Source organism: Colossoma macropomum, unplaced genomic scaffold, assembly GCF_904425465.1.
Source record: "Colossoma macropomum unplaced genomic scaffold, Colossoma_macropomum, whole genome shotgun sequence".
NCBI lineage: Eukaryota > Metazoa > Chordata > Actinopteri > Characiformes > Serrasalmidae > Colossoma > Colossoma macropomum.
Genome location: NW_023494802.1, coordinates 15,765,812 through 15,793,446, shown reverse-complemented (window position 1 = coordinate 15,793,446; position 27,635 = coordinate 15,765,812). Strand labels below are relative to the sequence as shown.

General features: G+C 40.8%; 1 protein-coding gene across 2 annotated transcripts in view; it reads left to right on the top strand.

Moving 5' to 3' along the window:
- The window catches only part of nol4lb (nucleolar protein 4-like b), a 126,353-nt gene that overhangs the window by 23,554 nt on the left and 75,164 nt on the right, over positions 1-27,635 (top strand). Inside the window, exon 4 of one of the 2 annotated variants that reach the window (XM_036591733.1) lies at positions 2,070-2,179. In XM_036591733.1, coding sequence (XP_036447626.1) covers positions 2,070-2,179 — 110 coding nt within the window. Of the gene's footprint in view, positions 1-2,069; positions 2,180-7,757; positions 7,896-27,635 lie in introns of those variants that run through there. The other variant, XM_036591731.1, reaches the window with a different exon arrangement.

The window sequence follows — 27,635 nt, the reverse complement described above, 5'->3', positions numbered from 1 at the left end:
CCCAACAACTAGACCACCTCCAACACACACGCAGCATACAGACATTCATTAGGCTCTGATCACTGGAGTGTCCTGTCTCCCTCCCTACGCACTGCAATTAGCCCAATTACAGCCCTTTTACAAAAAAAAAGAAAAAAAAAAACACACTCCCAGGACACCAGATCATTTCTGCAGACAGGGAAAGAAAGGGAGAGCGACAAATGGGGGAGAGGGGGAATACTCGGGATGAGGAAGAGGTTTTCAGTGGGGGAGGAGAGATGGATGGAGAGATGATGTCTGGGCAAAAAGAAAGCGAGGACCAAAGTCCTATTATGAGCCATAATGGCTGAGCCGTTGTTACGTTTAGGCAGTGAAACCCTAAAACCAACACTGTGGATAGGAACCAATTACCATTGAGAATAACTACCACTGGACCACATCCTTGCTGCGAGATAAACACACACACAACACCTCCCAGGCTTGATTTGTCACAGCGTTGTGTGGCAGCGCTGGGACAGCGTTGGGTGTCGCTCATAAAGAGAGCAGCTAATTGGCTTCCTACCCCATGGGGGTCCGTAAACCCCCTCCTCACCCTTCCTCCCCCTTCTCCCTCTTTTTAGCTCCAGCTACCCACGCAAAAGTTCAGCACTAAATTATTAAAAGTGATTAATTACTGTGCACACAGGCTTTTTTTTAATTGACTCTGAGGCTGTGGCTCTTTTTATAACTCCTGTCTCAGACAAACACAGTCAACAGAGTTTTATTTATATCGAGAGAGTGAAACTGTGGCATTATTACTATATTTTTAACATTAAAATGTTGTTATTTGAAATAAAACCGAGGTCTACTGGTTTTCTGCATTTTCTAAGGGGCATGTGGAAGTAAATCTATAGACGATGGTAATATGAGGAAACTGGTCAATACCAGTCAGTAAACAAACATATGAGTGCTCATTGATTACTGATGAAGCCTCTGAGTGTGTGTGTATGCGTGTAAGAGTGTGTGAGTTGATGAGCAGGTAATACGTTTTTCATGGCTCCATTCAAGAAAAAAAGCAAATGAGGAGGAAAAACACAGTTTACAGTCTAATTCTAAGCACGATATAAATATGTGGAAAATGGTCATTAAGCGCATTTAGGGATAATAAACCATTATTTTATTTTATTTTTATTTTTAGAAGGTGTCTGTGGGTTTGTTTATCCATTATGCCACGTCTCACTGTCTGTCACTGCTCTCAGCTACAATGCCAACAGTGGCTTTATGTGGAGTGACTGAATGAACACACACAAGGAATACAGAAGATACAAAAACAGCCCCCCTCCACCCCACGCACACATGCACACATCCAACAACAAATCCATCTTCATTATCATCATAATCATCACCATCTCTGTCATTATCATGATCACCTTCATCCTCAAAGTCTATTTATGACTTGCCATTTTTCTTCATTTGTAGACACTTCATAACTATTTTGAAAACATTTGCTGAAAAATATGGCTGCTGTTGACTCGGGAGGAGTTATCATTTATGTGAATTTGTGCACATGCTCTTTGCATATGTCTGTGCATTTTATAATTAGGGCATTTGAAATGAAGCATTGTTAATGGAACAAAGAGATGGAGCTGTGTGCATCATGGGCTAATTGGGTGCGCATGCAGTATGAAGTGCTTCATTTACTGCCCTCTAGTGGTGACAGAGAGAATCGCCACCCCATGCTATACACATTTTAGTTTTTACTCTGCTCCCAGCACCTTTGATCGAGCTAATCAGTGTATCAGCAAGTCTCTCTCTGAAGTGGGTGTGTTTTAGCCAGAAAACACAAATAAGTGGAGAACCAGGGTTGTGACTCTGGATTCTAGTATGCAGTTATAGTCCTTCTCTATATGGAAATGCAATTATTCTTTTGACAAAGGACATACAATAACATTTCTGATTATTAGTGGTTATTCATAATGTGATTTTTGATGATGTTGACAAAGATAATCATTGTGTTGTTGATGACGACAATGAAAATTTAAATATTCACTGATATCCTGCCGATGTGAGGTGAGTGACTTCTTATGCTGTTTAATTTTTTTTTAATCCAGAAAATGACCAGCCTGCCTCTCTGGTCCCTGATGTCATCGACTACAACATGCCTCTGACCACCACCTACCTGAAACAGATGAAGCTGCAGTGCATGAACAACAACGAACAGGTAGAGAACACCTTCATCATTCTCTGATCTGATCTCTGCTGCTCACTTCCAGCACCGCTGCACTCGGACTGAGTTTTCTCGGACTGTTACACTGTGGTCGTCCTCAGTCCAAGCTGTTTTAATCGCTAATTGCGGCTTGCATCTCTCTTTACCACGTTTATCTTTAGCTCCTTCTGCTACTGAACTTTCTTCAACCATCCTCCATTTGTGTACAATGGCAGGAAATCTGCTAAACCTGTCAGTCAGATCTGTGTGGGTGGTTAAATGTGTATGTGTGGTTTGATAACCTGAGAGAGAATCGGGGTTAGCTCTTTTCTAATTAACTAGCTCTCTGAGCAGCAGGCTAATTAGCTGAGGTGTGAGGAAACCAGTGGCGTGCCAATTTACGGCAGAACGCCAAACCAACCTGACAGCTACACAACACCATTCCTACACATATATCCACATGCACGCTCATGCACACACACATACGTGCACACTCTAAATTTCTAGCACTCAGTGTTTCTTTTAGACTCTAAATCGGTCTAATCTAAATGAGAATTGTAACCGTGGGTCATAGGGTTTAAAATGACAATTAATGTCCTTTGGAGAGTATCTTTTTACACTTTGAATCAACGTGTTTTCAGTGATCAGGTCAAGTTCAGGTTTCACGCACATAAAATGCCAGATACAAACACAGGATGTGTTGTGATTGGATTGCGAACAGATCACTCAAACCACATTCTGAGTTGGTCAGAGATGGATCTTGACCTTATTGAGCACAACTGTAAATTGAATGCAATTTTTTATATTTTTATATGCATTATATACATAAATATATAAATTACTTAAGTACATAACAAAGACTTCTCTTCTAAACGCTGTTTTCCGACGTTTGACAGCATATAATACACTGGTAGTAACAAGTTATAAACCATGTTAACAGTAGGTTACTGGAAGTAAAACAGAAACGCCATATGTTTTAATGTGCTTTTTATACAGGAAAGGCCTCATCTGGTTACACTGGGTGAAAAGTGAAACATGTAAATGGAATCCGCAATCAGGTACAGTAGCATGAAAAAGTTTGAACAGGCTTCATCAGTTTATATGTTCATTTTCTAAGTGAAATTAAGACCAACACATCCTCTACAGAGAACGCACTTAAATATGGCATTATTCTACAATTTGTTGTGCACAATTTCTGTGTAATTTTTGAGTTTAACATACTGGAAAAAATAAAACATAAAAAAACAAAATGTTCTTTGACTAATTCAGCAAATAGACAGTAATTGGGCAATACATTGTACCAAACTGTGCTCTCTGTAGAGGATATATTGACGAAATGTGTCAGTTGACCTGGTGCACCCAAACTTTTGCATATGACTGTACACCAGACACAATCCGGACATGAACCATGTTGACGAAAGGTGTGAACAAACTGTGTTCTAAACAAATATATATATCTTGCTGTTGTCGGAAGAAAACCTCATATCTCGAAAATAATAACTTTAAAGGGTAAGGAAAAAACATACTTTACTTTTAATGTAAGTCAATGAAACCAGACTTCTTTTCCAAGTCATTTTGGGCCGTTTCTTTTTGTCCATTCATCATGAAATTTACACACAATGTAAAGGACAACATTTTGAAATTATATCAAAAACTGAAAAATGTTTGTGACATAATTTGTCCCAATATATATATATATGTATATATATATATATATATATATATATATATATAATTTTAGATATTAAAAATTAGATTAGAGATATAATCTCAAAACAAACTTAAAATAGAAGCCAATTTGCTATTGCTTCAGCACCTGCACACTGGCTGCTGTTGTAAATGTATTTCAAGTCAACAGGTTTTCTACCCGTTTCCAAGTATGTGGAAACATGTTCAAAATTATTGTCCATGCAGCAAATAAAGATTTCGTTGGAGAAAAAGCTGAAACATTCCGTTAAACAATTCTTTGTAGCAAACGATTGTGTATGTAAAGTATGCACAGCATTGACGTTCTGGAGAAGCAGACAGGAATCGAGACAAAGCCCCAGTCCTTGAGTGAAGGCCAAAGAGTAGGTGGTGTTTTGAGCAGCCACAGCAAAGGAACGTTTCAAGAAAAGTGCTTGAAATGGAAATACTTCATACAACAAATCTGGAAACAGAAAGAGAGAGAAGGACGCAGGGTAAGATAAAGCTGGCAGAAGAAAAAGAACGAACGGCAGAAAGGCAGAGGGCATCTCAGCAACACAAACACATAAAAACAGTGGCATTAATTGTGAAAGGCCAATGCGATGTGAAAGAAGAGAATAGAAGAGAGGAGGATGTGCTCGCAGGACGTGTGCGTCCAGCACAATTCAATAAAGGAGGAAATTAGCAGCATCCTTCCTCCAGACTCCAGACTCCGGCTGCTAACGGGGAGTTGGTGTTGTGCAGTGGGATGGGGGGGGATAAAGAGAATTAACGTGGGAGGGGTTGTTCGTTTTAATTTATGGCCTTTTTTCCCCATTTACTGTATCTCCTCCTAAGGAAACTCATTTCATTCTCTCTCTCTTTTTGGTGAGGAACGAGCTGAAGGGGTGATGGGACCCGGGCAGTAATAATTGGAGTTTATAGCGGGGCCACAGATAAGACACTGATCGAGCTGGAGGAAAAAAAAAAAAGAAAATGAGGAAATAGAGAGAAAATGAGATGTACTAGCTTGACATTTGTTCAATTAACTAGCTGGACGTTTTTGTGCGTGTGCTGTCAGGAAAGTTTAAAAATGATCAAAATTAATTTCTTGTGTCAGGTTTATTTTTGAGCTGTGACATTTTAATCAGTATGTTGGTATTTATTCAGTAAGAAAAAAAGAGAATATTTCTTTTAATAAATGCTGCCAGTTTCTAATCGTCTTGCCATATGTTTTGCACTGAGGTAATTTAATTTCAGTCTATGGTTCGTTTTACAGACACGTACATATAGACTTTATGTGCAGTGATATGGCAACAGAGCACGCAGTGGTAGGCCTGAAGGTCTTGTCCTTAAAGGAATAGAAGGTAAGACTTTTATTTTTAAAAATAAGTCAGGGTAAATGAGTTACAGTCATTACTTGAGACTTTGCCACAACTTTCGTTTCTCTCCAGTCATATTGTTTGTCAGCTGTAAGAATGTGGTAGAAAATGTACAAGTAAACACAGGAAATTTCACTACCTTCCTTCTAGGTTTTTAATATTCACAGCTTTAGTGTTGAATTATTTTGGAAAACTGCATTGTTCCGTTTTGCCTGTAGGTGGCAGGTTTTCCAAGCAAAATTGCAGCTGTGTGAAATATTTGGGGGTCTCCTATACCCTGAGTCAGGGGATGCTCTCCAAAGGAAAATGAGTTAGTTCCAGGCTATCACTGAAACAAACACAGTACATTTATCAAAATCTTAGTACGTGATTATTATACAGACCACAATTTGTTGCTGTCACCTGATATTGTACTCTGTCTGCACTTGTGTGGGTTGCAAGGCACCACTTTCAATTGGGCTGCATGGACTAACGCACAGTTTTCCCTCTACATTTATTTGATGCTGCTATGGGCCTTATTGGTCAGCAAATCAAACTGTGTGTGTGTGTATTCGCTCCTGTGTTCAAGTCATACTATGCTGTGCACACAGTAATTGGCACTCTTGGTGTGGGGAGTTTGTTCAATTGATCTCCACTGCTTGCTGCAGACTGGCTTTGTAGGCTACATAAAAGAACATTTTGCCACGTGTGTCTCACCAACTGATCCCACTGCAGCTAACGCAAATGTGTCATTAAAGGAGTCCTTATCCAAAAACAGTGTATAATGTGCAGTAAAGAGTAGTAAAGATTGAGTTTTTTGGATATCTTTTGTGTTTTTGCAGACCTAGTATGTTCTTTAAGCTCATGTAGCCACGGATGTGATGTGAGATGCTGCGTGTCCAAAGGTTTGCAGACATTTCTTCCTAAATGAAGGGTACTTTTAAGGCATTTGCTATAGTAACAGCTTCTACTCTTCTCTGAAGGCTTCACACTAGATATTGGAACATTGCGTTGAGGATTTCCTTGCAGTCAGCCACAAGCATAAGTGAGGTCAGGCACTGATGTTGGATGATTAGCTCTGGATCACAAATGTCTCTCCAACTCATCTCAAAGGTGTTGGATGGAGCTCCATCACTCCAGATAATGTAGTTCTAGTGCTGGGGGCTTTATAACTGTTTGCATTGGGCATGGTGACCTTAGGCTCATGAGCTGCTGTTTCAGATCATCCCATTCTATTGACAGCACTTTTCTATGGAGAATTATACAAGCTATATGTGCGCAAATAACACTTGGGTCAGCAGTGGGTGCACCTTAAAGTAGCTGAAATCAGAGTTAGTAAAGAAAGAGAGGTCTAGGCCTTGTTTTGAATTGAAATAATACAATCTGGACCTGGGTTTCAGCTCAGGTTCTTAATCCTGGGAGCAGGTTTTCCTGCTCAAAGACAGCTAATCGAACCCTCCTATTAGTTGCCAGGCTTAGAGTTATGCTAGAACAGGGAGAACAGACTGTGCTAGACACCAGTCTGCCAGGACAAGAGGTGAATACCCCTGATTTAGGTGCAATTACATCAGAAAACTCAGAATACCAGGCCCATATTCACAAAGCTTTTCAAAATAGAACTGCTGATCTAGGATCAGAGTGCTCTCTTATTTACTGTGACTTTACTGATAGGAACAGATGCTAGATCAGCCCAGGGCTGCATTCACAAAGCTTCTGAAAGTAGAAGTGCTGATCTAGAACCAGATTCCTCCAACCTTAGGGACAGAACAGATCCCAGACCAGCAGTCCTACTCTCAAGAAGCTTTGTCGATATGGGCCTGGAAACATTAAAGAAAACGGAAAAAGCAAAAGACAACAGACAGACAGGAAGGAAAGACAGACCTACACAAAGAGTGAAGGGGGTGAGACCGAAGCCTAAATTGTACTATTTATTTATTTATTTATTACATTTTTTTTTAATTTTGGAGCAACAAGCTACATCCAGGTGTGTCAGATAAAAACGTACAAATAATCAGAAAGTAAGAAAATAAATAAATTATCATGAAATATCAGTTAATTCAAGGAGACAAAAATATAGTACAAAATTATAAGAAGGACTATTTGCATAAAATGCCAAAATCAGAGCACAGGTTCCAGTTTTTCACATCTTTCTTATTACAGGAAGAAGAGAAGTTTTTCACATAGTATTCAACATCTTCGATACAGTGAGAAAAGAGAGGTGCACTCTTTTCCACTTTACATTTATGAGTATAATACTTTGCCAGCAAAATAAGTAGATTACACTAAAAAATCTTCATTAAAAATTATCATTTTTCAAATCATTGTGGTCATTTGTAAACCCAAATGAAACATTTTTCAAAATCAACTTCAAATTCACTACAAATAAACTCCACAAAAAAGTACATCTTATATCCACGGTTACCTTCAATCCTGACGTCAAATGGGATTTTGCTGGACAAATTTGGTGAACAGCCCTAAATTGTACCTCGATGTAAACTCCGGTCTGTAGCACGCGGCGTGACGTCACCGCGCGTTCCCCGCCCCTCCTCAGTTGTGCGGTGGGCAGTGAGAGTCGCGCGCCGCTCCCGCTGCTCTCACAGGATCCTGCTGAAATATTAAAGGCAGCAGAAACGAAGGGAGAGAGGGAACGCTTCACACTGAGGAGAGGGCTGGCAGGGATATTCCTAAAACGACCCGAAGGGAAGGTAAGCGCTCGCCGTGGCCCGGTCGGTTACGTGCGGTCTAAAAGCCTTTGGCTAAGGGAAGAATAAAGAGCGGAAAATGTAAATTTGTGCGTGAGAAACCTTCATAGCCGACCGTGCTCGAGCCGGTGAAGCTCGTGCACTTACTGTAGGACGAGGTTTATTCACGGCTTGAGACTGACATCTGTAATTTCCAGATGGTAATAAGGACAGCCTGTGATTTTTGTCCTTTTAGAGTATTTGGTTAACGTCTCCATGGCGAACATGGTGCCTTATCGACTCGCCTGTGCTGTTTAATGGATGAGCGCTGCGTAAAGTAGCGTTGCTGGTGTTTTTCTGCCAGAAATATGTGGCGTTACAGCACTTATTGTTGCAGAGCCGCAGAGGTATAATGCACAAGAGCGACACCTTTGCAGACCAGCTTTGCCCTGAATGGCTCGCATTAACATGCATGGTGTCTACCCGGGGTTATTGATTATTCTGATCACTCCAGCGACGAGCTGGTTTTCATCTGTTTCAATGCTTCTTTATCTTAACATGTCCATGTAGTCTATCGTGTGATTTATGTTCTCATGTTTAATAGTGGGCTAACTTTTGATTCCACAGTCATTTATGACAGCATGATATACATACATAGAATACTTAAGTATTACTGGAAATTGTTTCATATATTAGCCTAAGAAGTGCCAGTGAGTAAGCCTGGCTTAAAAGAAAATTAATCATGGGATTTTATCCTTGACTTAATTTTTTCATAGCTAATCTGTTTACAGACTAAATCCTCTTGAAACGCTGTCTGGCTAATTATCACTGAAGTTTGACCACTTTTGCCTCCACTGTTAACTTTAACCCTCACAGGCCAACTTAGTGTAGTCCCTCTGTCTGTTTAGCAGAACCTTTTTGACAGGAGGGGTTTTTAATATGACTTAAATTGGCTGAAATGACTGGAACTTGAATTTGACACCTTTCCTGTGCACTCTTTGGTGTCTCAAGGAAGTCTTGTGTGCTTTGTTGAAATGACGGATATAAAGGCCTTTGTGTATTGTATAGCTGATTATTTGTGCACGTAGCATGTTGTGATAGAACATGTAGATGTTTTTAATGTCCTTGTTTGGTCAGATTTCAAGTTTTGTGATGTCACCCAAGTCAGAATTGAAATCACTGATTTAGGCATTCAGACTTTGAGCAGAGTGTCAGATTAGTGTCAGAGCTGTGAAAGAAAATCAGCTTTACTTTGTGTCCGGTACACATTGCTGCAGGGCATGTGTGTCCTGTGTACGTATGTTCTTATAGGAGGATACCTGCAACAGTTTTATTTGAGCTTTGTGTTTCCCAGATTGGTTAATTTCAAATTGAGGTGGACGTGATTTGAATAGCTGTACAGTTCGGTATTGGAAGACTGGGACACGTGTTTAGATCTGTGCTTGAAAACCAGAGCAGTATGGCAGTGGGTCAGACAACAGTACACTCTCTCGCTCTCGCTCTCTCTCACTCTTGCTCTCTCCTTCCGTATCTCTCTCTCCATCTATCTGTGTATCTGTCACTCACTTTGCACGTCTTTCTCTGTGACGGGTTCTTGTCGGATCTGCGAAATGACAAATATCTTTTATTCATAATGACATGCTACAAAGCTCTAATCCGCTTCAGCGGTACCTTTTGAACAACATCGTTTTTATCTGCGCTGCGATCGTCTTACTCAAATTGATGTGTAAGTAAATACTAGAGAGTACACAGTCCATCTGAGGGAGTGAAGGGTTAAAGGCTTTAAAACCCTCTTTATCATGTGCTGCCTTCTGCCAGAGCTTCACGAGGATAAAGCCTTCCAAAATAAAATCACTTTCCTAACCCCTGCGCCAGCCTGTCCAGCAGGACGGAGGCTTCCTGAGCCATAATCCGTCCCTAGAGCCAAGCTGTGTGGCGGTCGCTATCTCGCTCCTTCTCTTACTCTTCTGTCCTTCTTTTGCTCTCTCTTTTGAGCAGTTTCTCCCTCCTGGTTACAGTCGTTCCTCCTACTTTAACTCTTCCTCAGTCATTTTCTCTCACTCTTGGCTCTTTCCCATTCTGTCCCTCGCTCTCTGCACGGCCTTTTTCCTTTGCTTTCTCTTGCCCTGTCCCCTCTTTCCTCTCCCTCTCCCCTGCTCCACCCTCTCTCTGTCCCTTCGCTCATTGTTCTTTGTCTTGTTCATCTGCATTCTCATGAATGTTCCATTCTGCCTCTCAGAGGGCCTGTACCACCCTACGCTCTTCTCTACAAATTACTGTGGAGCCTGGCATCAAATTCGGAGGATTGCAAACACTTTTGGGATTTCTCCGAGATCTTTTGTGAGCAGCCTAGCATGGCATACTAATCAGAGGTGCAGTTTTTTTGGGCAATTAATTTTTTCCCTTGTGGTGGTGCGAGTTGGCGGTGATCTATATTGAAAATAGTCACATCGAGCTTCACTTGAGTCCTTCATTATCACTGTAGCTGCTATAGTGTTAGCACACAGAACTCCCAAAGCATGTTTGGCTTGTTTTTTGGTGGTGAAGAAAGCCAGAATGTGTTTGTTTTGATTAGTACCCAGCCCATGTGAGTGCTGAGTTAATCGATGAGACGTATTCCCATGATGTGCCGATGCGTTTCGCATCGTGTAATTTCCTGTATTTTCATGGCTCGTTTCCTCTCAGGCAGTATGTGAGGAGACCCAAGGGGCGATATGGGATGTGACATACAGGCTCCCTGTTGCCCTTTTGCTCCACTTGGCTGCTCTGTACTCGACTGGTACTGCCTGCGGTGCATCAGCCAGCAGAACTCTGAGCCTCCTCCTAGACCCTCTTAAGGCTGCAGAAGGCCTTCGCTTGTAAAGATAATGGATCTAAAAGAGATCTTTGGAGCCATGCCACAGAAGAACCACTTTTGATTCCCTAAAAAGCTTTTAGTGGATAGTTCTCCAAAGAGCTGCTTTTGTGAATGAAATGTGTGAGAATGAAGAACGTTTCATGTAACGTTTCTAGGAAAAACCCTGTATTTGGTGTAGTTCACATTTTGCTGTGTCTTTAAAGTTTAAAAAGTTTCTTCAGTCTTGCACAATTCAGTAACAAAGTGGTCCTTTAAAGAAATATACACCAAAATGTTCTTTAGGGAACCATATGTGGTTCATCTATGGCCCATGTGTCAAACACAAGGCCCACAGGCCAGATCAGGCCCGCCACACAATCCTATCCAGCCCGCAAAAGTATTTTAATTTTCTATTAATATTAGTCCGTTACACAATATGCTGCACTACAATCCCCAGCATGCACTGCACTGCAATGTAATGTGCTCCGACTCTCCTAAGAACTCCCAAGAACATTCTATGGGACAGCGGTTACACCTCAATTCTACACAGTTCCACACCAGTCATGTCACCAAAATGCATTTCAACTGCAGTTCAGCAAAAAACACTTAACACTGAACTCAGCAGGTCAGAAATTGAACCCAAGTTTTAATGAACTTTCAGCAAAGAAGTGGTACCAGGTGTCTAGTTCAATCAGATATATAGGTTTAAAAGGCCAAGCACCTGGGGACATTTATTCATTTTGAATATTTCAAGTGTCCATGTAATATTTCAAGGTTTACAGGTGTCTGTATTTCACTATAGAAGTTTTTTTTGCATATTTTTAATGAACAATGTCCAGTTCGGGTTACAGCACAACATTCATTAAAAATGAAATAAAACCTTTTTCTTTCTCTGACCCACAGATTTGATGAGATTTTTAAGCGTGGCCCTTTTACTGGTTGAGTTTGACCCCCCTGATCTATGGCATTAGTCCAAAGAACCCTTTCATCATTTTAATTTAAAGAGTATTGGTGCTCTGCTGCTGCTTTTATGTCTCGATATGCAGGCTATGGCCTGTGACACAAGCTTTCCCAGTAGCCTGCAGCTGGTTCCTGACTGTGTCCTGCTGGGGTTTAATCTGTGCTTTATTTGTAGGATCATTTGCAGAGGAGAGAAAGGGGTCAGTGGTAGTCCATTGAGAGAGACAATTGTGGCTGACTGGATTAAGGAAAGGCGGTAGGATCGGCAGTAATCTGAGAGCATGCCTGTTGGGTGTCTGTTGTGTTCTGGTGAAGCTTTGTCTGTCGGCTACTACAGAATCAGCTGCTCTGGTGGTCATTCAGCAGTTTAAGTGGACATAAGCAAATATTCTCCCCGTCTCATGATCATTTGTCTTGCATTCTATGAAGTGCTGGGGTCATTCTAGTCTCGAAAGCCAGACTTTTTAACTTTTAAAAACGAGACAATGGAAATTTGTATCAATTAAGCATCTATATTTTGCTCCAAAAGCCCCACTGTTGTCTGGTGATTAGGTAGCATTTAGCTTGATACCGGTGCACAGAAGCGAGTAGGCATGGACCTGTAGCTCATTAGGGTGAAATTCCTGTACTTGTGTCCATTTTAGAGTGCTAAAATGTTGTCTGCTTTCCTCTGTGGGTCAAGCATTTGATGTTTAGACTAGGGTAATTCTACAGTCATAAGCATCCTGCTCTTGCTCTTAGCCACAGTTGCAGGTCTAGCTCTGTGAGCCGGGACTGATCAAAGCTGCTTTTGTTGCGCTCAAAACAGGGCTACACTAGATCTGACAGACAGGACAGTGCTCAGTAAGCACAAGTCCCTGAGACAGAAAAAAAATTTGTTTTGAAGCTTTCGCCAAGAGGACAGCAGCAGCAAGGCCACTACTCCACTCCTCTCCAGTGACCTGAACAAAGCCATTACTGCAGCCTGCCTCTCCAAGAAAGCATCTTTACTCAAAGTATTTTAGTCTTATTATTTTACAGAACATCTTCCTTTGAAAAACACAGCAGTTTTTTTGAATTTCAAGCTGGGCAGAATAAAAACCTGATGTATCATTTTTCTATTTGACACAGTGTTTTGTCAGTGGTTTGTACACGCCAGTCTTCAGTAAACACACCCAGACTGTGCTTGTGAAACTGAATCAAAGCAGGCTTGTATGTGAAAAGTGTACATCAAAAACATCATGCTTTAAACATCACTTCTGAGCCAATCACTTGGGGAAATGCATCTAAGCTTGATACATTGTCACATACATGTCAGAATTTCACTGTTTGTCTTGTCTCAGCTGGAGTCTGGATCAGACGCCTGTTGCTCACAGTTGTGCCTTTGAGAGAGAGAAGAGCTTTTTGCCTAGCATTTCTGCTGCAGTGTTTCTTTTGTGAAACCACACAGCAATTTGTGTTTAGTCAGCCTTTGTAAGGCAGCAGCTGAACAGAGCGTAGAGCAGCGTAGCATTTTGCGCATTTTCTATGCTGTCGTTTGTTTGATACCGAAAAGAGGAGCACAATATATTCCCTCCGTTGCTCTGAGCTCTGCTTCAGACAGTGAGAGATGCAGACAAGCACACTTCACATCGAGAACGTATGGGGATCGCATGCTGGTGGTAGATCAGTCTCAGCTTTGATTCAGGTAGCAGAGATGCAGGTCTCTTACAGATGAGCCTGTCATCTCATCACATTAACAGAGTAATGCTGATCGAAAATTAGCATTACATTAGGCATTTATTTAGAGGTTAGGGCAAACAAAGTATGGACAAAGTTTTGTTTACTGCACATTGTGTTAGTTTCTCTATTAAGGAAGCTTGCGGTATGCAAGTGAGCCCCTTAAACCCTCAGTTAGGTTTCAGTGTGTGTTTCAATCAAGTAAACGTATATATTTTTTGGTCAGGGTAACGTAGGCCTTCTTACTTTCAGTGTAGCACTGAAAGGAGGCCACAGTGTTTTTATTTATGAAGGTAAAATGCCAGTTTGCCTTTTTAAAGAGCAATTTTTTTTAGTGTGTGGTAGTGTGTGTCATGTATTCATTTAGCCCAAGCTAATAAAAATCTGCAAAGAAATTGAACATCAGCCAAAAAAAATTCAAGATTGGTGCATCTCTATTGCACAGTTGCATGATTTGTTCATTGTTATAGTGATATTAGCCTTTGAAATACTGATATACCAGTATTTACACAGTTCCAGATGAGTGTTTCTGTGGCCGTTTTGCTGTAGATATTCATGTATCCCAGCAAAAATAAAATATGTTTAAAATAATGCATGCAGTCATGTGTCACATTATTGATTCACCAGAGCATTTTTCATGTGCTTTGTTGCAGTCACAATAAGATGAATATAAGCACAATACTGGTATTATGTCCAGCTCTAGAGCATGACCGTGGGGATACACTTCTCATTTTTTTGGACATGTACAAGCATAGCCGAAGACGTTGGCTAAAAAACGAGGCGGTAGTCAGGCGAAGCATACTTATTGACCGAGGAGTGCAGGTTCAGTTTAAATGTTGGTTTGACCTCTAAAGCTCTAGTGCCTTTGCGAAAATCCAACTATATATCAGCTTCTGTAAGAGAAAGTGAACTTTGTATTATAAGAACTGCCAAAAAGTTAGAACAGTGATTGCAACAGAATAGCTTAACACAATGGGCTGAGGGACCTTACGGCTGAATGACTGTCTGACCCAGCCTCAGCCGCACATAACAAAGACCAGCGGTATTGTACAATACAGGTGCTTTCTTGACAGAGATGAAGGCGTTACATTCTGTGTTTGGGAATGAAAGCAGCGTCTCGCTGGAAACACTGAGAGGCAAGCTCGTCACACCTTCACAAAGAGAGGCCTTGAGCCGGGATAGCACATTCCTGCCTCTGCATTTACAAGCCCTCACGACATCGGCTTAGTGTAGCGCCGAGTCCCTTGTATGTACTGCAAAAGCATTTACTTTCCTCATTCACACAAATCCATGAAGGGTACATACTTATTCCTGCAGAAAAATATTAATCCGATGCATTGAATGGTGTAGAATGTTTCATTTATACTTGCTTTGTTGGCTAAAATGTGTGTTCACACATGGCTCAGTCCTTAAGTTCTTTTATGGGTTGGTATAGTGTGCTGAGATCTAATTCCGAGCTTCATGTGGACTTCATTGCTATTTAGTTTATTGTTCTTTAGTTAAATGCTCAATATGATTTTATATATAGCGTCAATTAGCTGTGATTAGCTTACATGTTCACTATCGGGGGTGAAAAAAAAAGGTTGCAAAGCTCTTCTACGGTACTGGAGTGAAATTAGATTAATAGTTTTCTTTTAAATTCATTTTCCTAGTACGGAGAATATATTTCCTAGAGTCAGTAATTGTCTTGCTACTTCCAATATAGAATTTTCACAGTAAATGGCAGGGACTGGAAGCAAAATGTTAGCCTTCTGATGAATGGATAGCAATTTTTTTTCTTTTCTGGTTCCACTTTTCATCATAACTTGAGTGCATAGGCATGCCCGGTGCCTGAGGCTTCTGGTGCCGTTTTGATGATGACTAGTCCGTGAGTCAGTGAATGAGTGGAGAGGCTGAAAGAGGAGCAGCGGGAGTTTGGGACGCCCTCTCGTCTGTTTCCTCCCTCTCTCTCTTTTGTCCAGCGCTGTGGGACGAGCGGCTGTGTATAGAATAACATGCGGCGGCGGTAATTGAGTGCGGAGATTTGGTTTCAGGGCTGCGTGCCCCTGCTCGCTGTGAGGTGAGCAGCAGCAGGGACAGGACAGCAGGCAGAAATAGATGCCCCCCTCTACCGGTCTGATCAATAAAGGGCACACTCATCGATTATAGCCTGTCTTCGTGTAATAGAATGCTTTTTTTTAAAAGCCTCTGGCCGACAACAGCCTGTAATATCACAGACACACGGGGATATTAATCTGTCGGTTTGTCCTTCTGGCAGTTTCTGTCATTCCTTCTCCCCTCCATGATTCCACCTTCTCTACGCTCAGCCAGCCTCAGTTGCTGGACACTCTAGGGGTTTTGTGTGTGTGTGTGTGTGTGTGTGTGTGTGTGTGTGTGTGTGTGCATGTATGTCAGTGCTGGTATTTCCCCCTCTTCACGGCTGGTTTTCCTGTGCGATCAATACTCTGCAGTGGAAGCTCACGGTCTGCACCCTGTTAATCCTCACTCGGCCTGGCCTGAGAGTGTTTGTATTCACATTGAACCCTAGTCGAGTAATGCTCCTCATATCAATACCTTCACCTATCTGCGTGGAAATGATACAGTCAGCCTGCTGCTTTCTATGCTAGCCATTGATCCCTATGATTAGGGAGATGGGGAGAGAGGAAGATCAAAGAGTGAAAACAGCCCAAACAAACATTTTTGGGACTGAGGAGAGACTGGTTTACAATATTTGTTGAAGTATAACCTCATATAATTTAACAAAGACCACTGTCAGGTGTGGAAATGGGTCAGAGCGCTGTTGTGGAGTAAAATCTGGGACAGAACAACTTTCTGGCTCAAATAACCCAACATCTTTTGAAAACCACTTCATCTGTCGTTATAATAAACTTCATTATAAACACATGCATTCATCAGCTTGTTCTGCTGCAGGTTCATGGTGCCTTACATGATAATAACACTCCCTGCTACAGAAACTTCTGAGTTCAAGTGATTTTCAAAGCTACGTCTATGTGCTTTCCACAATAAAAAATAAAAAATAAAAAACAATGCGTTTTATTAGGCAAATATTACTCAGTAAATCACATGTAGCAAACACACACACTACCATAGCCTTTTTTTAAGGCCTCATTATAAAGTGTTTTAACGGTTAAAGTGAATAAAACTTTGCGTACAAATTATGCATTGTTATTTATTACCTTTTTTCAGGTAAAAAGATAATAAATAATATACCATCCATAGACTGTGATCAGAAGAACTTTCTCTCCAGGTTAGAGCTGAGCTGCTTTAGGCAAGTACACAATACATGATCGCAAATGACAACGGCTTTCCAACGCATTGCAAGCGCACCGCCCTTCTGTACAAACTCAACGTATTTTCAGTTAAAACACTCAGTAGTCAGGAGGACAAATAAGACTCAAATCTTTCTAGCATTACAGCACGTAGCAAGAGAGAACTAACAGGCAGCTTTTTAACAAATCTCTCCAACATGGTTACAAACTGTTTTTCGGTAAAGTAGTCCTCTCTAATTCTCTGTCATTTTCCTGTTATTTTTTACACATTGCCAGGTGGTTACTTGTTCATCATCGACAATATCTGATTACATTAACCCTATTGCTCAGTCCATCCTACAGATTGTTTAGCCAATAGAAAGCTGCAATGCAGTAGAGTTTGCCCACCCAATCTCCATAGTAACGCATTCTACAGCTTTCTGTCCGTGTTCGGATTGTGCAGTAAAAGTGACCAAAAAAATTCCAATCAGTAAGTTCTCTTTCACTTTCTAGTTTTTCATCCATGATGCATTTTTAGTTTTAAATAGCATGTTCATCAATGTGATCCAAATGGGAAGTTGTGATTGTTACCAAGCTAACTAGCCTACTCATGTCAGTCATTCACTGCGTGTTAGATATCTACATTGAACATTTCTGACTTTCTATGTCATATGAGTTGAGATGAGTAAGATTTCTTGTACTCTGCCTTGGATGAAAGGCTTGTTTGGTAGTTACGATGACGCTTCCATTAACCTATAAGCTTGTATCGCTGCTGTTGGAACAAAACCTCGTATCTCCATTTTTGTTGTTTTGCAGTTTTTGACATAATCTGAAAATGCCTGTTGCCCTTTACATTGTGTGTGAATTTCATAAAGAATGGACCAAAAGAAACCCAAAATGACTTGGAAAAATGTCTGGTTCCTTAGACGTACATTTAAAAGTAAAGTAGGGTTTTTCCTTCTCCTTTAAAGTTATCATTTTGGAGATACAAGGTTTTGTTCCAGCAGCAACGATATAACAGCGAGGTAACTTTTAGAAGGTGGCTGTACCTCTTAGTTTATTAACCAATTCAGTAATATTTTTCAAAATAAATGACCCTTTTCCAGACTTTTAAGCTTTTTCCTCCTCTAAGAAAAATAGATTTAGAGACTGTGGGTTAAGTTGCAGAAAAAAACTGTATAATTTCGAGTGCAGTAAATGCACTACATTCACACATTTATTGGTTGATTAAAAAAAAAAATCCCAAGATATATTTTGGTGACACACAAAAAAGTGGGGCTCCCCCCAGTAAAACCTGCTCCTTTCCACCCCTGATTACTGTAAGATCAGACTGTGCCCAGTTGATTTAGAATTGTAATCACCACATTCACTTTATTTATTTGTGCTATTAAATAGTTCTGTACAATTGCCATTGAATTCCTAATGAAATCAACTTGATGATGAGTGCTTTATTTGAAATTACAGTGCACTTCAAACTTTAAAACATTTTCTCTTGGATTTTCTCCTTTCAGCTCGTTTTGAGCTTTGTTCTTGATCTGTTTCCATGGTAGCCAATTAACAGACACTGCTTTCCCCTATTTTTAGAGGAGTGTCCATGTCCCAGCCGTCTCTGAAGTCTATATGTGAACAGAAGAGAGGGAGAATAAAGAGAGGCAGAGAACAGAAATGAAGGAGAGATGGACGAGGAGATGAGTGGGGGTGCAGTGAATGTAATAAACTGAGGGGTGGACAAAACCCGTTGGTTAGGATCGTGATGGCATTCTGAAGATTTCTGATAAATCACAGTGTTTGAGATGAATTAAGTAATCCAGGCATGAAATATTGTACCAAGTGTGCAAAACCCACTCGCCCAACACCAAACCACACAGTATTGAGTGTATTTGTTGAGAAACCATTATTGATTTTACATTGCATGTTTATAATGCACTCTGTATACACCACTTATCAGGTTTAATTGCACTTGCCAATAGGTTTCTTGTATGCTTTAAGCCTAAGTAAATCTGGACGTTAAGACGGGGAGAGGGAGAAAGAAAGAGAAAAGAGTGGCCAAGTTTGATATATGAGAGGAGAGGCAGACAGGAAGAGTTAGCTTGCTAACTGGATTAGCTTCAAATGGCCGTGGCACTGATCCGGCTTCTGCCCTGAAAGCGTCCTCGGTGACACCAGCCTGGGCTGAATGTCCCCAAGTCGCAGCTTTAACCATCATTGGACAGAATCACCGTCTTGTTGCAAGTCTGTTTTGTAGCTAAGTCTTGTAAACAAATGGTTGCTGGGTTGAATTAGCTCAGGGAGTGATGTACTCATGTTTGAAGGCTGTGACTTTCTTCAAGGTGGACGTCAATCATTGAAGTTACAGGACATGAGCACATGTGCATGTATTCGTATTAATGCAGTGCCTTTAGTGAGACGCCAGAGTAGATACTTTCTGTTTCTTGCTGTACGGTTTTCTTACTCCCTTCTGCATAGTGTAGCTAAAATTCAGGCCTGCCAATCCACTTATATTTGCAAGATGAAAGTACAAGCACAGGCTCCCTGCTGTACTCTGTTAAAAATAGACCTGCTCCTTGGTTAATGATTTTTTAAAGACTTTACCCCCTTTGTGCTCCTAATTGAAACACTCATTCTGCTGCTTTTGAGGATTTATTGCTCCAGATACACCAGAGCAGCTAGCAGGCTAACCCGGCTAATAAACCTATTCTACAAATGTCAGCTCCATATCTGCTTTTAACTCTGAGGTTAAAACCGTGTGTGTAAATCAATCAAAATGATAGATGCCTCCTTCTTATTCCTTATCCCTCGTTCCTCTCAGCACAAGTAGTGACGGCATGGTCGTTATGTGAGCAGCGTTAATCTACTAAATGAGGAGAGCTAATGAAAGCGAGAACGGAATGAGAGCCAGGATGGGTGGAAACCGGCTCCCAAGGTCGTCCGCCGAGTGCTTTGTCTGTCTTCATATCCTCGGCCGCAAACACAGACAAAGGAAACCTCCACGAAGCCTACTCACACCCACTCGCTCCAATCGAGTCCACGTCGCGTGAAAGAGGCCGGTGGGTCCAATACTGCCTCAATAAAGCTTCTTCTCCATAAATCTTGTTGAAGAAAGGAGAGAGCCAGGGTGTTTTACGAGCGAGGCGAGCGAACATGGGGCAGACCTTTTGGTCCCTCTTTTTTCACAGACAGCACTTCGTCGGGGGGGGAGTAAGAGGAGCGTCATCTGCATATAGATGAGTGGCATGCATTAGTGGGGTCGTTAATAAACAATAAAACTAATAAAAGGCTGGCAGGATTGAGCCGCGGGGGTGTGAGGAGATGAAGACGGAGAGATACAGCGACCGATAAGCAGCATTGTTCTAAATTGGATAATCTGTGGCGGGTAGATCGTGGACTCGAAGTGGTTAAATGTGGTTTTATATGATTGTAATTGAAAAGGAGTTAAAGAGATTAAATGAAGCTTATGTTAGATCTGCTGCTCAGAGGTGATTAATGAGATGGTAGAATGCGCCGCACTCGGTGCTTCATTGAGAAAGAGAGACGGCATGAGAAAAATACATAACCCATGATTCAGACCTGAGAAAGGTGGAACGTGTGGACGCTTTAGACGAGTCTTTTGACTCCCTCATTAAGCCTCTCCCTCATGCTCTAGTCACTCACACTTGGCCACTTGACCTTTAAAGGGTGTTCCTGACCCCTCCCACTCCTACTTACTTTGTTGACACCCTGACAACCTCACTGACCTTTGTAACTCCTTTCCGTCTGATTGGTGCTGCAGGGTCATGTCCAGCAGTTTTATGGTGTGCCTTGTCCTGTACTCTGAAGCTGAAACAATTAGTTGTCAAAGTCAACTAGCTGTTGATGCCGTTGATTATTGGAAAAATTATAGATTATTTACTTAAAGTAACAAAGTTACCTTTTGACACTCCAGGCAAAATGTAAAATGTGACAGGGTTGGCAACATCTTTTACTGCCCTGTTGCGGCTCCAGAACAGAGTTAGATTTATAGATAAGAATAAAATAATCCTCCTTTGCAGTAAAAAAAAAAGCCTTGCTGATCGTTCAACACAGTTTTAACAATAAATGGTCTTAAATGCTGGAGTTAATGTCTAACTGCTAATTCACTGATCTTTAACCCTGAAGGTTGATGTGCAGACTGCTGGTCACCATAGCAATGACAACAATCTCGCCAAGCTAGTAGCTAACGAAAAGGCAAAGAGAGGAAGATTTAAGACGAACATTGATCATTTGGAGACTAAATAACTTATTTGCATTTATTATCACTCCACCTGGTTTCCTGATACATTTAATCTGCAGAAACTGTCAAACACTAAAAAGTCACAAAGCTAAAGTCAGCTCCTCATTCGAAATTTTCCCGTTCAACATAAATGGTGCACCAGAATGGAACTGCTGCACAATTTAAGGTGGAACGGGAAGATTCAAAGAAGAGAAGCTGACTTCAGCCATGTAAAAATCGTAAAGAGACATTTTACAAGAAACCTCCACTTTTGGAAAAGTTTGCTGCCGGAGATGCAAGAAAAGCAGTTATAGCTGAGCTACAGCTTAAAGCAGAGCAAAGTGAGTCTGCGTTTTCATTTAGATTAATATTGTAATGTGGCTTCTGTTGTTTTGCAATGTGGCTTCTGTTGTTTTGCACCATAAGAAAAGAAATTGCTCACACAAAGGAAAACAGAGAGTGCACATGATGGTTTGATCAAATAATTTTTATGCTTGTACTGGTCTTAAAAAGACGGTGCCAAGCTTGACATTCACATGCTTATTTCTGTCAGAGCAATACAGGCTGACAGATGTTCATATCAGCTCTTATTAAGTACCCCCACTTACACTGTATGTCTAAAAGCTTGTTGACATCTATTCATCCTGCATTTTTCTGAAATCAAGGATGTTAATGGGTATTTGTAGCTCCTTTGCTGCAGTAACAGCCACTACTTTTCTGAAAAGGCTTTACACTAGATATTGAAACACTGCTGTGAGAATTTGATTGCATTCAGCCACAAGAGCATTAGTAAGGTCGGGTATTGATGTTGAATGACTAGTTCTTGATCACAGATGTCGCTTCATCCCATCCCAAAGGTTTTGGCCATCACGCCAGAGAACGCTGTTCCACTGCTCCACAGGCCAGTGCTGAGGAGGCTTATACCTCTGTGGCCAATGGCTGGCATTGGACATCGTGACCTTAGGCTCAAGTACAGCTGCTCCAGAGCATCTGTAGAGATTACACAAGCTGAGTGCACAATTGAATGGCCATGCATGCACCTTAAAGTAGAATTCGCTGAATCCACCAATTAGAAAGGGTGTCCACATACTTTCGGACACATAGTGGACTTCGGCTGACACAGGTCATGTTTGTTTATGTATTATGTTTCAGTACTCAGGCCTAGTTGGGGTAAAGAAAAGAAGGAGAAGACAGGCAAGAGCAGGGAATGAAGTGAGAGAAGATTCGGCACGGTCCATTTCCTAAAACTCGCAGTGCATCAATAATGCACGAGCCAATTTGCAATTGAAACAGGTTACCCAATCAGGGCTGTGACTGGGCTGTGCAGGAGGTCCAGGGTGATTGGCAGGTTTGAGGGGATGCGCGTCTGGTTAAGCGCAGAGGTCACAGGGTTGCTAAGTTCCCTTTTAAATACAGACTCAAGCAGATGGAAATGCTGCACAGGCTGTAGCCAAGTCCCTGCGGTGGTTCGCTTTTGCCTGTCTAATAAATCAAGCAGGTGCACATGTGACATTTCATTACACAGAAACCCAGCAGTCCAGGCTGGGTACTACAGACACGGCCACCGTCGGCGAAGGCAAAGTACACTCCGCTGTACACTCCTAAGTTCTGCAAGTTTCATGCTCAATTTAGAGACATTCAGCTATTGTGTAAAAGACCCAGTGGTGATGGAAATTGCGCTGCTTTTGAGCTTATATTGTACAAGCCAAGGCCATTGAAGGCCTCCCTCTCCCTCAACCCTTTTCACTCTTTTCACAGAAAGTTCTGCTGAATGTCTCTATTGAATATTGGAGCACTCTGCGAACCTTGTTTCTTCTTCCAGTGGCCTTTTCAGACCGAGTTTCAAGTCTCTTCTTGAAGTTGTTTCTTTTTTTTATTATTTATTTATTTTTTTTACTTCTTCAGTGTCCTTTTTCTTGCACGAGTGCCTGTCTGTAATTTGTTTGCCATAGAGTTTTGGCCATTTAGTATTCTTAGTGGCCTGAATATACACACTCAAGGGTTGTTCAAAATAGAGGATGAGACATATTTTGTTTAGTCAATTTCTGTGAAGGAAAACAGTACTGATATCAAATTGAAATGATCATGTTTTGAAGTATATGTATAATTAAAAAGGTTATTTGCTGAAATTAATATATTTGGGGGGAAAAATATAAAATGTGGAATTGTGAATTAAAGTCCACCAAAAAATACCATTTTGAAGTTTGTTTCTGTAGGATGTGTTAACACTTCCACAAAGTCTATGTTCACATCGCAAGCCTCAATGCACAGTTCCCATTTTTTGCTCAAATCCAATTTTTCAAACTTTGTAGTCCACATGTGTGTAGTTAAGTGACCTGAACCTGTCTTAATGTGAGTGAACCTGTCTCCTGAAACAACCTGCAAGCGTACATCCTAATCCATAACATCACATGAATGAACCATGTTTGTAATGAACAGCAAACAAACTGTCTATGAGATCAAGCCTTTGTTGCAAAGATGTTTTGCTCTCATTATTAGAGCAAGATTAGGGTGAAAAGGGATCAGATGCATTGCTTTTGTAGTGTTTACTGGCACTAAGTTCCTCACTGATGCCACATTAACTCTGAATGATGGTGCATGTGCAATTATAAAAAAAAAATTCAATCTGACCGTTCTAATTAAGCTTACATGACCATGAATGGGATAGGTAATAGATTTAGGACCACATATGAAAGTGGCTAAGATTGGATTTGAAAAGATTCGTAACATATATATATATAAGATATAAAGAGAGCGAGAGAGAGAGAGAAAGATTTTTGTCACATTAAGGCAAAAAATTGGGAAATTGTGCTACTTTAACCAAGTATTGTGGACGTAACCGATACGTGATATATTTGGTATATACATACATACACACACTTTTTTTGATGTGTGGGCATAAAAGTTTTTGATCTTCTGTTAAACAGTATCCATAGATAAAGATTAGATACTAGAAAAATATAGTAATTTGACTTTGCAATCATATTTTAAAAAAAAAAAAAAAACATAACTGAAATGTCCTTTTTCTCTCTTGGAAAAGTAAGCACACCCCTACCTTAAGTAACTGGTGCTTCCCCCATTAGCAGAAAGGCAACTTTCATGTAGGCTTTTCCTGTAACTGTCTATCAGTTTTTGACTACTGGAAGAAATTTTTGCTCATTCCTCTGTGCAGAATTCTTTCAACTGGGCAATGTTTGAGGGGTTTCTTGTATGTGCAATATGTTTCAAATCTGGGCTTTGATCACGCCATCCCATAACCCTTCTTTTTTTCCCTTTTGAATCGTTCCTTGGTGGTTTTACTTGTACGTTTGGGATCATTATCCTGTTGGAAGGTCCACTTCTTCACCTTCAACCTTTTTACAGATGGTCTCTCATTCTCCTCAGGCACTCTCTGGTATGAAAGAGAATTGATAGTCGATTCTGTGATTACAAGTTGGCCAGACCCTGCAGCAGCAAAGCAGCCCCAACCTATAACAGTTTCACCACCATGCTTTACAGTTGCTAGGAAGTTCTTCTATTCAAATGCTGTTATTGTTTTTCACCAGACATCACTTCTGGTACTGTGGCCAAACAACTCTATCTTTGAGCTGTCAGTCCATAGCATAGTTCCAGAAGTCTTGATCCTTGCCTTGAAATTCATTAACAAAATTCAGTCCTTGCCCTGATGTTCTTTTTAGACAGCAAAGGCTTGCACCTGGCATCCTACCAAGTAGGTCAAATTTGTGCAGTCTTTTTCCAGTGGTAGGTGAATGCGTTTTCTCATCAACAGTGTCAAGATACTTCTATTATCATTTTAGTCTGCTTTCGTGTTAAATGTTCTGGGGCAGCCTGGCCTGGACAGTGGTTTTAAATATTCTCCACTTGTAGATGATCTTCCAGACAGTGGAATAATTGATTTCCAATATTTTGGATACCTTCTTAACCCCTTTCCAGGCTCGAATGCATCTTTAACTTTCTTTCTGAAGGCCTCAGAGAGTTCTTTTGATAGGCATGATGAAAAGAGTATATGAGGCTTAAGTAAGTAATAACAAGTTCCTCTAAGATACTTTCTATGTACTTTCTGTATTACAGAAACTTCTCAAGTCTGAAAGTCTTATTTGTTTAGTCACCATGACAACTTCAGATAGGACTGAATTTAGGACAGAAGCTATTACAGAACAACAGTAATAGCAGTTCATAATCTTATCCATTAACTCCAGAACATCCTAACTAGACAGAATTTCCTAAATTCTGTCCTAACTTTAAGACAAGCCAAGACGTGTCCTAACTTCTGCTTCAACCGTCTGTTTCTGTTGTTTTTTGCAGTGACAGGCAGCATACGGTGCTTTGACTAGTGAAGTTTTTTTTTTTTTCTAACAGCGTTTTAAACATCCCAGACACGTTCTCCAGCGTCCCATCTTATTACCTTCTGGGGAGCTGGGGAGCTGGGGAGCAGCGATGCTCTGATAAACAGCACAAAGCGCTGTCACAATATTCTTAGCTTCAAGTTTATGGCGCTTTAGTTTTGTTTGACCTTTTTCACATTGGCAACGGCAGCTAACGTTAGCTGTCTGGCTAACTAACTTGATTTGTTTTGATTACGTGTTTACGTTTCAGCTGTGCGCGTGTTGTCAGTTGCTAGGTAACAGACATGACAGTTGATGGTCGACTTCGATCGAGTAGGTTAAGATTTCTTAACTTGGGATAACATAAGATGCCATAAGAAGATAAGATGCTTAAATTAAGATTTGATACTGTGATATGAATTTGTGAAAAATCTTATCTTGACCTGTCAGATCTTTCAAAAGGTGGATGTCATATGAGAGCTGTAACTGTCGTCTTTCCAGTCAGATAGATGGGTGATGTCATTTTAAAACTTTATAATAAACGAAGCTGTGCTCACAATTTCTTTTCTACTGAAAGTCGACTCATTTTCCCACAAATCTGAGCTATAAACTGGATCTCAGATGGTGTCTCTTCAGTAATATGCACTGTAAAAAATATTTTTATAAAAAATACAAAGAGCGTCTACGATCTTTGGCTTCCAGCAGTAAATTGTAAGCATATGGCATTATGTTTATGATCATAAAACACATTTTCTGTTCATTTGAGCTTTTACAAAAAAACACCAACACTTTACATTTATTTCATGCATTGACGGAATAATTTGCCTTGGGATTTGGGCATGAAAATTCAGATGGAAAAACCGAAATATACCCTGGAGAATAAGAGGTTAAATCACCTTTATCTGTCAACACCATTAATTGCAGACTTGATATCTTAATCTCGATATGTATCTTAATCTCAACAATAATAAAAAGTCTAATTTTTTCATGGGGTGTAGCTTAAGATGACTGTATACACTTACAGGTCATATATGTATATTATTATGTATACGTTATATTATTATAATATTAGCAGAGTCAGGCATATGGTAAACTGAGATTATATAAAGAAATGTTTCTTATGACAACACTGGTTAATGCCAAGTAATGTGACTTCCACATCTGTGTGAATTGTCAAATGAAAGCTGTTTCACAACTTGGTCCTTTAGTCTCTTGTCATTCTATCAAAATTTGAGATATCTGACTGCATTCTCTGCATCGGGATAAATATTTGAAGGGTGAGAAGAGGGTGTGATGAAAGAGACGGAAGGTGGAGGGAGGGGTCAGTCAAGAGAGGGGAAGAGAGTGGAGTGAAAGACTTTTATTCTGTTTGAGAAAAAAAGCTGCTGCACTCTGGACCTTATTACCGAGAGTGCTGGGCTTCTATATCTAGCTCGTCTCACACACCTCAGCACGCACATGCACACACACACCTCTGATTCTCTCCTCTGCCTCTGTAGGCTTGTTAAACACACACTCTTTAACCCAAACTACACACATGCGCACACACACTCGCAGTAAAATGATTGTGAAATGAAGGCATGAATACAGATGAGAGCATGTTGGAATTTGCTGGAGCTCAGAGGCTCAGTGGAGAACCTGGTCTACTCACTTGAACCAGAATACTAATGCATATGTACCGTCTGACAGGCAGTGAGTAGATCTCGTGTTTCATATTTATCAGCAGCATGTAACATCGCAGTGTTCGACACTGATCTTGACTAAAGCTGTGCCGTTGTAGTAAATCAGGCATTTGAGCATCATCTGTATCTCCGTACTGGAAAGTCAGAGCAGGTGGAATAGAACGGAAATGCTGTGAGTTTGCTTGTATAGTCCGTAACCAGAGGCCTGCGCTAAAGCAGTGCTTCCTTGATCTCTCTTTCATATGCAGCGCTCCAGTAATCATGCTATGCAGCATGCTGCCGCAGTCGGGCCTTGTGGCCCTGCGGCACGATGTGTTTCCTCCTCTCCGTAGCCCTCCGTGAGTGTGTGTGTGCCCCCTGATGAGGCTCTTGCTGTCACTCAGTGGGGGGCAGCTGCTCTCACTGACTAACTTCCTCAGCGTGTGCCTGTGTGTCTGTCAACATCTCCTCCAAAACTGCTTTCTGCTCTGATTACACTCAGATGTATGCACGAACATGACTGTCTCAGTCGTCACTGTGATGTTCATTTTCTCTCTCTCTCCCCTCCTCTCTCTCTCTCTCCCTCTATCTTTTCCCCTCTCTTCCCCTTTCTTTCTTTTTCTTTCTAACTTTGTTTCACCTTTTCTGTTTCCCGTGCTTTTTTCTTTATTTCTTCTTTTCTGTTACTCCCTCACTTTGTTTTTTGCCTCTTGCTTACATTCGCTCTCTCTCTCTTTCTGTCTCTCTCTTTCTCTATCTCTCTGCCTCTCTTACTCTATCTTACTCTCACTCTGCCTCTCTTACTCTT